The 12,851-nt window shown below is 46.1% G+C and overlaps 1 protein-coding gene across 4 annotated transcripts in view; it reads right to left on the bottom strand.

The window, feature by feature from the left end:
• Window positions 1-1,363: 1,363 nt before the first annotated feature.
• Window positions 1,364-12,851, bottom strand: part of LOC138748521 (BTB/POZ domain-containing protein 7-like) — a 77,263-nt gene continuing 65,775 nt past the window's right edge. For 3 of the 4 annotated variants that reach the window (XM_069908870.1, XM_069908869.1, XM_069908871.1), the window contains one exon: window positions 3,412-11,902. In XM_069908870.1, coding sequence (XP_069764971.1) covers window positions 10,808-11,902 — 1,095 coding nt within the window. In that variant the 3' untranslated portion in view covers window positions 3,412-10,807. Of the gene's footprint in view, window positions 1,888-3,411; window positions 11,903-12,851 lie in introns of those variants that run through there. The other variant, XM_069908872.1, reaches the window with a different exon arrangement.

Genomic DNA, 12,851 nt, shown 5'->3' with positions numbered 1-12,851 from the left:
ACGAGCCACTCCCCCACCGACCTCACCCCGCCAGATGTGAATTCATCATTAAAGTGTTAGACGCAACTGAAGAGGGGAACTGGGACGACAAGGAATGAATCAAAGTCACAGAAAAACTCTGATAATCCAGCACATCTGGCCCTTCTATTTGGACAAGCAGATTTTGTGGATGTCATTAAATTCAAACAATTTGTTTTTGAAAAATGTCACACAGAAGCTATAAATTTCCAGTAGGTTGGCTACCCACCAGCCTCCGCATCCAATATGTCCTCCTCTGCCATTTCCACCAGCTCTCCGTCTTCTGCAGGGACCACTCCCTCTGTGACTCCCTCGTCCACTCCTCTCTTCCCCACCAACCACCACCTTGGGACCTACCCGTGACAAGAGGAGATGCTCCACTCGCGCCCACACCTCCTCCCTCGCCGCCATTCTGGGCCCCAAACAGTCCTTCCAAGGGAAGCAACACTTTGCTTGTGAATCTGCAGGGATCGCCTTCTGCATCCTGTGCTCCCGTTGTGATCTCAGCTACATCATTGAGGCTGGGCACAGACTGGGAGATCGCTTCATTAAGCGTCTCAGCTCTGTCCGCGCAGTAGTGTGAATCCCCCAGTGGCCACCCATTTCAATCCCTCATCCCTTTTCCTTGCTGACATGTCTGTCCATGGTCTCATGCACTGCTAGGCTGAGACCACCCGCAAATTGGAGGAACAACACCTCATCTTCTGACTGGGCACCCTTCAAACAGATGGCATTAAAATCGACTTCTCTGGCTTTTGTTTAACCCTCCCCACTCCCCCCCCCTCACTTCTTCCCCCAGCTGTCTTTTGCACAGACAATAAATTCTTACCTCTCCCCTTTTCAGATCCAATGAACACCTGTTGTTGGTCTGGATTCCTCCCCCATTGTCTGAATTCTGAGTCTGAAATTTCCTGCTTCTGGCTTATTCCTTGAAGAAAGGCTCAGGCCCGAAACGTCGATGAAATATCTTAGCTTTGTCTCAACACTGAAAAGATCGGCCCGAGTTCCTCGTGTTTTTCCCACAATCCCAGCATCTGCAGACTTGCGCGTTTCAATAACTTTTCAGTGAACCCACGGATTTTAAAGGGAGTTAGAAATATGCAAGCCCACCCATGTTCCTGACCACCCGCCCCTGACTCCAACCACACACCTAGACCACAGTCTGGAGCCCTCAACTTGCACTCTGCTATAATGACCAAGTCAGACATCATATTGGAGAATTTTTTTAAAAATTATTTACAACACAGTAAAAGGCAATTCTGCCCAGTTAAAACCATGCCACCCAAAGACACCCAAATTAACCTACAACCTTGTACCTTTTGGAGGGAGGGAGGAAACCATGCAGACATGGGGAGAATGTACAAAATCCTTTCAGATGGCGCCAGATTAGAACCCGGCACACTGGTGCTGTAATAGTATTTTGTTAACCATGCTAATCTCAAGGAAGAAATCTAATGAATAATAACGTTCTTAAAAGGTACACTGCAATCACAAAATATATTTAATATCACAGTAGAATCTTAAAAATGCTTCTTTGCTTAAGAAGTGGTAAGAATAAATGTGCTGCCCTCATTCTGCAGCTGGTAATCACCTCCCCCCATCCCTTTCCACTGAACATAATCAGTTACAGTACATTTCTTCTTACCCGAAGTTCCGTTAACCAAAATAATCCATTAACTGAACTTTTTTGTGGTGCTAACATGAACGTTACAAAAAAAACAAATCACTCAACTTGCCCATGTGGGGCTCTGACGGAGCCATTTGAAATAACAGCGGAGCTCTCATGGTAAGCAGAGATCGAGTGGTTTTCTTGGCACGTAAACATTTCACGCTCAGAAAGCCTGTTGTTGTTTTTGTTGCTGTTTTAACCTGCTGATACAAATATTCTGTGTTGCTACTGAGCAGCTTAAAGCCATTGTTCCGTTTCCTGAAAAGAAAAAAACCAATAACCGAGAAGTGTCTGGTCCCAAGCTTTTTGGATATAGGGAAAAAGCAGTGCATTATAATGCCCACAATATAGTCTCTCAATGACTTAATTATTCATTGGATGCAGTGGTTTACTTATCAACACGCAGGAAGAGGTTAATCGGTCCATTGGATCAGAAGGTTCCCAACCATGCAACCCCACTCCCCCTCACTCACAAATACCCCTCAACTGCCCTTTGATTGCTTTGCCACTCACTTGGATAAGGGATTGTGTAGAGCCATTTAATTTACCAATAACACATAGAAATGCTGGAGGAACTCAACTGCACCCACAGGAGGTAAAGATATATTACTGACGTTTCACAAAAAGCAGGCTTCTGAATTATAGGCTGGGGAGAGAAAGGGGGAGGAGTTCAGACCCACAGACAAATGGATAAGAGGAAAGAGAATTAATTTTGGCTCTGTGAAAGGAGACAGAAGGGGGAGAGAATCAGAACTAAAGGAAAGGAGACGGGGATGAAGATGGAGGTGGGGAGGGGATTTAACCAGAAACCAGAGAAGTCCATGTTAATTTCATCCAGTTGGAGGGGGCCCAGATGGAAGACTAGGTGTTGTTCCTCCAATTTGCGGATGGTCTCGGTCTGGCCGTGCACCAGACCATGGACAGACATGTCAGCGAGGAAATGGGACGGGGATTTCAAACAAGTGGCCACTGGGAGCTCCACGCTTTTGTGGCGGACAGAGCCGAGGTGTTCAACGAAGTGATCTCCCAGTCTGCGCCCAGTGGCTTTCTGACCCTGCCTTTGGGATGTGGAGGCAGAGAGATGCTTGTAACATTAGAAGCTGTGCAGTGGTGCAGTTACTAAAGCCACTGCTGAGTGAAATTGAGAGGTTCTTGATTAGCCAGGGCTTCAGAGATTATGGGGAGAAGGCTGGACAGTGGGGCTTGAGTGGGGAAATAGATCAGCTCATGATTAAATGGTGGGGCAGACTTGATGGGCTGAATAGCCTAGTTCTGCTCCTATGTGTTATGCCTCAGCAGAATTAGAGACCCAGGTACAGTTCTAACCTCAGGTGCTCCTTAAACATGCACACCCTGGACATTGAGCCATCTATTTGTGCAACCGTTATCAGGGAACTATGAACCTGGACTCCCAAGTCTCTCTGCTCACCAACATTCTCTAGGGCCCTACCATTCACTGAGCAAACCCTGCGCTGGGCTGATTTACCAAACTTATCGGAATTAAACTCTATCCGCCATTCCTCAGCCCACCGACTCAGTTCAGATCTTGGTTTGGTGGGGGGGGAAATGGGACTGCTATCCAACATAGACCAGAGGAGACAAATGGCCTCCTGTGTTACAATCAACAAGGAAGATGCTGCTTTTAATGCTGGAGCCCAGCACGACAGACATCAAATCCAGCGTGGGATGGGAGCCAGTTCAAAACAGAGCACACAGACAAGCTGTCAGAGTTTTCATACATTTATTATCCTTGAGACATTAGAAAGATCCAAGCAACTAAAGTACATAAATAACTTACTATTTGGATGGAAAAAAAAATCAATTTCTGTTATTTCCCCTAATTGACACTGGACACGTCTACTATTGTAGAAAAATAGATTTAGAAGAAATATTATATGCATGGGGAAATTTACAAAGGTACAACTCAGTATACATAATGGCATACAAGTGAGCTGGGATTCAGTCAACATACATATGAAATGGTAAACCTAAAATGATGAAATAGAAAGCAGATGGTACTGGTACAAACATGAGCAATGGAATTCAATTAACCCCTTCCCAGTTGGATCACTAGTGAAGCAGTAACATTAATATAACCGGGGGGGGGAGGCCATTATAAGTGGCTCCATGGAGGGCACTTTTAGCATCAACCACCAAGCTGATTTTAAAGTTGGTAGATAATAGTTTCAATGAGAACCGTTCATTGCTCTGTAGAAACAAAACGATTTTGGCAATGCACGCCCAAGGAACAGGGGACACTTACGGCAGCGGTTCCCAACTCGCCCCCCCCCCCCCACTTTACCACTTTAAGTAATCCCTTACTAACCAGAGCACCTACAGCAGTAAGGGATTATTTAAGGTGGCAGGTGATTGGAAAAAAAAATGCTGAGAACCATTGATTTGGAGGGATGAGGCCAAATGCAAATGGGACCATCCTTAGATGTGCTTGGCTGAAGGGTCTGTTTTCTCAATGCTTAATGAGGAAACGTTTACACATCACAACATTTAGAAGACATGTGGGTGGCTATATGGAGAGGAAGGATTTAGAGCAGTGGTTCTCAATTTCTTTCCCCCCCCCCCCACTCACCTACCCTCAGTAATCCCTTACTAACCACAGGGCACCTATGGCTTCCTCGGATGGAATACAAGTTAAGGTGGTATGTGTGCGGTCACAGAAAAAAGATTGGAGTACCACTGGTTTAAGGTTTTGACACTATTTCTTCCTCTTTGCCATCAATTCAACAATAAACCTCCTCCTGTTCATAACCCCTCTCTGCACATTGGGCCTTTGGCTCGAATCTTAACACATATTCCAAGAAAGCAGAGCTGGGTTGCAAGCACAGTTCCCTCTCAGCTGTGCTCGTGCCCGCACATTTTGCGACGAACACACAAAGGAAATTAATGGGCGCACGAAAGGTCAGTTACCTCAAATGATGTAGCAATTAGAGTTATTGAAAATAATCTCTTAGCTTAGAACTTGGAATGCAATCATTCTTGAATGATATTAAAACATCCCAATACCGTTTTATTAGCCAGGAGAGGCCAAAATTACCTAGAGACCGTTTCAAGTTTACATTTGCACAAGCGTTCAGTGCGCACCGACTTTTAGTGAATGGAAACAATTTGCACAATATAAGATTTTTTTTTCCGCGCACTGACCACTAAAGATTAGAGGGAACTTTGATTGCAAGGGAGAGAGAGGTCCTGCCTCCGATATCCAGTGGCACCCACTGCTGTTGAGTGGTCTGCCAATCACTGGTCATCAGCCCGGGAGGCAAAAGAGGAAGAGGAAGGACTTGGAAGGCGGAGAAAATGCAGGCAAGTGCGACTGGCTCAGAATCCAACTTGGTCAGCACAGGGAATTTGGGCTGAAGGGTCTAGTTTCACACTGTATGACAACGGCAGTGCAATTTGTAACAACTCTCATGGCAAATACCGTGAAGGAACTGACTGGTGGAATGGGCTCGAGGAGTTGGACAAGTTCCTGGTGTTCCTTTCAGTCACGCAGAGCCAGGAAGGTCCCTTGCAGTTGGCAATGAGCCACCCCTGAGGATCAAAGCTCATCACACCAACAGGAAGCCACTTCCCTCTTGTCCTGATCTCTCCTCAAACCCCCTCAGCATTTGTGGCATCAATGGATTAAGTGGGAGAGAAGATGACATGAAAATGGACATCCTAAAGTAACCCACAGAAATGGTTACAGCATGGAAGACCATTCAGTCTATCATATCTCTAGTTACATTACTCAGTCTTTTCTCTGAAGCCCTGCAAGTTTTAATTATCCCTCTTGAAAGCCACAATGCAAGCCTCCTCCACATCCAAGACACTGCATTCCCTCTCCAACTACGTGCTCGGAAGAGAGGTTTTTCCCTCCTGTCACTCTTTCCTCCTCCATTTTATACCTGTGACCTCCAGTCCTCAACCCCTTGACCGAAGGGAACCTCCTCCCACTCTCTATTTAATCCTGCTTCTCTCGGATCTCCCCTCTGGTTGTGCTATTTGGAGAAACATTACCCCTGCAACTGCAGTCCCCCATTCCAGCGGCAATCCTCAAAACTCCAAGCCCCAATACCTCTTCCCACATCGTGGAGAGCAAAATCAAACAATATTCTGGTTACGTTCAGATTTTATAAGGAGCTGCTCGACTTCCCCGCATTTAAAGATAGATGGCTTAGTCTTCTGGGTCACCCCCTTTCTATTTCCCTGGGAGTGATTAGACAATTCTATTCTGCTTTAAAGTAACATCACCTTCATTAACTAATTTTCAAATTAAATTCACAGAAATTGCCTTATGTGTGGCCAGGAAATGCATAGCAGTATCATGGAAGTCTGACTCCCATCTACTCATGGATAGGTCGTCTTTGGAGATCAATAGCCAAATCCCACTTGAAAAAGGTCACATACAATCTCAAGAACCACCTTCCTAAAAATCTGGCAGCCTTATTTAAAGCATAGAGGTACCTCACTGGTGCCAATATAGGGTTACGGTCGCTACTGGCTAGCCAGTAGACCTCTAAAGATGTGGTATTATTGTGTCTCCATATGTTTACGCACTAACGGTGGGATGCTTTTTGTGTGTTTCTTTTTCTTTGTTCTTTCTTGGTTTATTATGACTTGTAGAGAGGGGAGGGGGTTCTCTCGATGTTTTATACGATTGCTGCTTGGTTATATTTAAAATGATAAGCAAAATATTTCAAAAAAGGTAACATCACCTCTAGCAAGAAGATAGAAACACTAGCTCACTTTCAAGAGCCCCAATTTCACCGTCGAGGCATATTTGCCAGAGGCAGAATTGTACACAGAAGTTGAGAGAGAGCAAGTGGGGAGGGGGTTAGAGATCGTGGCCAAGTATGGCAAATCTCTGTAAAATGTTTCAGTATCGCTGTCTTCTTGTTTTTTTTTGTTCGAAGAGGGACGGTTCCATGACAGAACCAGCACTTGCAATCAAAAAGTGATCAATGTAGGGACAAAACACCTCAGGTAAGGGCAAGAACTTGGTGTTTCCCAGTTACACTCTTCAACACGTCAAGAATACAAAACGTGCATTTGCTTCAAGGGCAATTCTTTTTTTTATTACTCTCTCCAATTGCAAAAAAAAGATCAGAAGACTGAATGGAAAACACATTTTCCTTATCAAAGCCACAGTGGGTCACCGGCTATCCACACAAACCTGCTATTCATTCTTACCGTACTGGGTTAGAGGGGCCTGTTGCCAACGCCTGCCTCGGCCAAATGATGTTCCACCTCAAGGAACATACATGGGAGGTCATCAAAATTCCAAACTTGAGGAACAGGCTATTCTCCCCTAGACGGCCCTAAACATAACAGCATGATTTTCCTAATTTTAGACAACTCCCACTTCTATCTGGTTCCACTGTTTCTACCTCTTGCTTCGATCTCCAACTCTTCCCCCATGGTCTCTCCCCTTCTGACCAATACCCTGTCAACTTGACCCCTCTCCAGCTACTTTCCTATATGTATTTCACCACTTAATGAAGGTTCCTGACCTGAAACGTTGACAGACCATGGACACTATCTGCCCCGCTGAAACCCCCCCCACCCAGCTCGAGGTTCCAGTACATGCAGGTTTTGTTTCTCTTCAAACGTTGCCTATGGAATCCATCCCTTTGCTCTTCCCCTTCCTTAGAACGAATTCAGATCAAACCAACCCACAGAAACATTTCTCAGGTAATGCTATACAGGTGGTCCCTCAGAGATGGGCTTTTGGTGCCATCAATCACTGTTGACATACAATTGAAGGGAAATTTTGAAAAAAGGCGAGTTCGATACTGTGGCAAGGAAGAATTTATTCTCGTACATGATTACGTAGGTAAGATGCATTTAAAATTTTTTTTTTAAGAGGTACAGCATGGGAACAGGCCCTTCTGGCCCACAAGCCTGCATTGCACAAATACACTCATATAACCCATTAACCTACTAAACCTGTATATCTTTGGAAAGTGGGGTGAAACCAGAGTAACCCATGCAGGCACAAGGAGAACGTACAAGCTCCTTATCAACAGTGGCTGATTTGAACCAGGGTCACTGGGGCTGTAATAATGAAGAGCGCATAGATGGAATTATTTGAAGAGCCAATTCATGCCAAGCTGAAATCAAACACCTATTAAGATGGGATAAATACTTTTAGGTTTATCTGTCTATGCTACTGCTCTTCAGTGGCACTGGAAAGCTTGTGTTTTCTGGGACAACACAACGGCTCCACATTAATGACTTGGTTAGCATGGGGTTATCAACGAGATAACTCTTGACTCTCCAAAAAAAAGGAAGTGGGGAAAACAAATCTTACAAGGGTGTGAAGGCAGGTGCAAGGACTTGCTCTGTGGCTGTCAGATGAGGGTGAAATACAAAATGCAGCGAGCTGATGATGGTTAATGCAGAGAATACTGGAGTGGAAGGTGGGGTAAGAAAGTAAGGGGTTTCTCGGACAGGTTGATGGGGGGGGGGTAAACAGAATCTTGCAAGAACTGGGATCAGTCACAGGGTGCCAGTGACTGACGATGGACCCAACGAAGGGAGTTCTAGAGGTGGTGAACAACCCCAGGGGGCAACCTCAACTCAAACTAGAGGAAACTGGCACCGCACACAGGTTTTGTGTTTTGAAATGAATGGGAGGGGAGGGGGAGTTGCGCAAAAATATACTCTAATGCCATTAGATTGTTATCCCTCTTCCCTGGAGCGAGAGTGAAGCGGGATACTCCCCTGTTCCACAACCCCACCATTTTTCGGAGCTATCCACATTTTAAATACTGATTACGTCATTTATGAATTAGGAAAACAAATCTAATTTCTTGAGTGATTATCCAACCTCCTTCACTAAGTACACAGTCGGTTTTGGTCTTGGCAACCACTTTAATGGCATGAACTGGTACATTTCTGCCTCATTTCATTCCAAATACATGCTAACAATGAACAATCAAGACCAGGCCTCCATCATCGTCTTTGGTGCCATTGCAAGTAGTCAGTCAAGGGGTCATGCCTCAAGATCTGGCCAATTGTTGCACAGGTATCTGACGATCTAATAGCCTCGGAACAAAATCCTGGCTCTCTAGTGAGATTTCAAATCAAATCTTTTTATTTTAAATTTTTTAAAAAATTCACGATTTCAATGACCTCTTCAAGACCAGAGCTGGGGGGATTCAAACAGACTAAATGTTTTAGAAAAAGATGGTCAACTTGTAGATGCACAGTTGATATATCATATAAAAATATATTCAAAACATAATTTTAACTTCAAGATGCCTATATAGAAACAGCCTCTCAGAAGCAGTTTAGAAGCAAATTAAGACAGTTAAGGTCATGAGGAAAGAGTCTCAAAAAGATGAGACCTGGGACAAGATAACAGGTGCGAGGGAATTTCCAGTGCTGTCACCGGTCTCATAACTAACATGCAATGATACAGCCCTATTCTCAACCTGATCTGCTTCCTGTGCGCAATGCATTCAATCCTATCCCCTCGATTTACCACATCACCCGGTGATGAAACATTGCAAATGCTCCGCATCATTGGAAAAGCCTGGGCAGTCTGCCATAGGCAATTTAACAAAGCTACGGTGACAAGTGGGTGGGGTTCAAGTCTAACATACAGAGAAACTAAATTATTGTACAGCCTCCAGATTTAAAGAATTCATAATTTTACAAACAAAAACATTTCCAGCCTAGTTCCTTGCAGATGACTTCAGAAAACTGATGAAATTAAAAGTCCATCCCTTGACAATATTTTACTCATTACTCCCCTCCTCCTGAATATTCATTCCTCCATAGGATAAAGCGGCAGCTTGGAGCTGCTTCAATGGGAGGTTCCTCCGGGCCAAATCAAGGGCGGGGGGGGGGGGTTATTTTGTTGCATTTCTATGCAGCTCAAATGCATGGGCGCGGGCATGCCCTGATTAAAGCCTATGAGGGGCTGGTGCGGAGAGTTGGTGCACGGGATCTCCACTGCTCCTTCCTTCCTCCGGCAGAGGATGCCATTCATCTGACCGCACGCAGCTGGAGTCAAATTTGGGATTCTTCTTACTTTCGGGTCGTTTGCAGAGCCAATTCTCATGATTTTAATGTCTGCCATGCAGGGAAGCAAGTGCTGACTACACAAGTATCATTCACTTCATTTAGAAAACTAGTTCAATAAAGCAAAAAAAAAACATGATCGTGACCGGAATTAAAGAGAAACTTACTTGCAAACCAACAACACCCCCACCCCCTCACTCCAAATTTAAAATTTTGGTTCCTTGTGACTATGCCTAACTTTTCCATCTTCCTCAATTGTCACCTTTGCTTTAGCCCCGTTTAACCCTGACACGGGACTTCTTGCTCCCACTCTACTTGTCCATCATTCAGCACATTCTAATCGTGCCTTCTGGTCAAGTACTGGAATGGGTGAAACTAAGCTTTCCCTCAGATTATCCCTCCCTCGCCACTCTTCCTGCCCACCATGGAAAAAAAAAGCACAAAGCAAGTCCAGCCCACTGCAAATCTAACCACAATTTAACAGCTTATGTTACTCAGACTTAACCAATACTCCTTCTCACCAAACAAAAATATAGCTGCAGTCAGATATGCCACTTGGCTAAATCTGACCAAATTCACACAAGAATTTCCATCGCACCATAATTTTTTGTTTCGTGGGCACCCTTTGGATGAGAGAGAGAGGGGGGCAGGGAGGGCGAGAGGGGGGCAGGGAGGGCGAGAGGGGGGCAGGGAGGGCGAGAGGGGGGCAGGGAGGGCGAGAGGGGGGCAGGGAGGGCGAGAGGGGGGCAGGGAGGGCGAGAGGGGGGCAGGGAGGGCGAGAGGGGGGCAGGGAGGGCGAGAGGGGGGCAGGGAGGGCGAGAGGGGGGCAGGGAGGGCGAGAGGGGGGCAGGGAGGGCGAGAGGGGGGCAGGGAGGGCGAGAGGGGGGCAGGGAGGGCGAGAGGGGGGCAGGGAGGGCGAGAGGGGGGCAGGGAGGGCGAGAGGGGGGCAGGGAGGGCGAGAGGGGGGCAGGGAGGGCGAGAGGGGGGCAGGGAGGGCGAGAGGGGGGCAGGGAGGGCGAGAGGGGGGCAGGGAGGGACAGTGAGAAAGAGAGAGAAATGCAAAAAAAATACAAAAGGGAAACAACAATGCCAGATTTATAGAGCTGACTTTTTGTATGGAAAGTCTCTAGCCTCAGCCTTGTTTGGCTGCCTCTTGGAGCTCACACTATGGCTGATACAACAGTTTGACGGTGAGAGGTGGCTCGCCTCAGCTAGTCTTCCAGAGGTGTCCTCAATAACAGAGATTAACGGCACGTTGGGGCTGGTAGGAAGACTAGAAGTTAAATCTGCTGTCATCGCAGTCTCAGAGCCAGCCCTCCGGTACAGGTAATCGCAACAGGTAGGTACTGGTGAAGTAAAGTTGTCTGATTTTACGACGGTCTGGGGAGAATTTCTTTGCCTCAGCTGAGATGACGGTGGCCCACAAGTGAGGAACGAGCATTTCCCTGGCGACACATGTCTGGGCTTGGGATTCTGTTCCTCAGCTGGCAACCCATGGATCAAGTCTGTCCCTATCAAAGTCCCACCAGCAAAGGCATTATAATCAGCTGGTTCCAAAGTTGGCTGCTGGTCAGGCCTTCCAAACGGTTGAGGTACATCAAATAATCTTTCCTCATGAGCTGGCAGACCATGGGTTAGATCTGTGCCGGCAGTACAATGGATAACCTCTACTGTAGATGGTAAGTCAAGATTTACTGAAGTCCTCTTGAGGTCAGGCTTCTCATGAGTGTCTGTGGATTCACTGCTCAAGGTCTCTTTCCTTTTTGAGGGCGATGCTGGGTTTAAATGGGGTGGCTTTAAGCCAGTGGCCGGCCTGGAGTTATTCTTCAAATCCTGGCACAAGGCATGACCTTTCGATGGGGATGGAGCCGGGCTGGGCAACCTCTGGGACAAGGGGAATGGCTGGCAAGAATCCTCTGGAGAAACGTCATAAAAATCAGGGTAGTTCCAAAAGTCCACGTGCCTTCGGGTTTTCTGCCCTCGAGAATGTTTCTTCTTCCTCAGACTGTACTTGCCGATGCCACGGTTGGAGGAGAGGGGTTCAGAAGACTCTGTGCTGTGCTCTGCCAGGTCCCGGCCTGCCTCAGGCACACCTTTGCAAAGCTCGGGGTCTTTGGGGGCCAAATGCTGCTTTGAAGTGGCTGCCATGGCAATGTCAGGCATCAAGTCCTTCACCAAGCTTTTGGAACTCTGCAATGTAAAACAGTTAACAGAGTTAAGGAACAAAGTGAAACTACACTATGAGGTGTCGGTGTCTTTTGAATCACAATAAAATCTTCAGCTGCGCACACATTTCTAGTCAATTACCCCATTTTGTTTTTCTAAATTTAAACATTATATGGTCTGTAAGGAGTTTGTATGCTTTCCCTGTTTGAGTGGGTTTCCTCTGGGTGTTCCAGTATCTTCCCACCCTTCAAAAATATACGGGGTTTGTAGGTTAATTGGGCTATTTGGGCAGCATGGGCGATGGGCCTGAAGGACCTGTAACTGTGCTGTATGTTTAAATTTAGAAAAACAAAATGGGGCAATTGACTAGAAGTGTGTGCGCAGCTGAAGATTTTATTGTGATTCAAAAGACACCGACACGGTTTGACCTGCTGAGTTTCTCCAGCAATTGTGCTTTGACTTCAGTCTTCAGTGTCTGTAGACTCTCATGTTTTACTCCTTACAGATGTCAGATTTGAACCTGGGTCACTGGTGCTGTAACACTGTATGCCAATGTGTCACCCTGCTGTACCATTAGAGACCACACAAGAACACAACAGCACAGTACAGGCCCTTCGGCTCACAATGTGGCTACCGCAAGAAAGAAACTCTCCCGACTGCATTACCCTCTATCTTTCTTTCATCCTTATGCCTGTTTAAGAGTCTTCTAAATGCCACCCTGGCAAGGCATTCCACAACTCTTTTATTTTTAAAACTCCCCCTGATATCTCCCCTTTTCTTTGTACAGATGTCCTCTGGTGTTTGCTACTCCTGTCCTGGGTAAGACAAATGTGTCATAAGACAGATTTTCCAATCCAGGAAACATTCTGGTAAATCTCTGCACTCTGTCCATAGCTTCCACATCGTTCCTGTAATGACCAGAAGTGAACACAATATTTCAAGCGTAGTCTCACATGAGGATTTAATGAAGCTA

The sequence above is a fragment of the Narcine bancroftii genome, chromosome 13 (genome assembly GCF_036971445.1).
Source record: "Narcine bancroftii isolate sNarBan1 chromosome 13, sNarBan1.hap1, whole genome shotgun sequence".
NCBI lineage: Eukaryota > Metazoa > Chordata > Chondrichthyes > Torpediniformes > Narcinidae > Narcine > Narcine bancroftii.
This window is presented reverse-complemented; position numbering and strand designations above follow the sequence as displayed.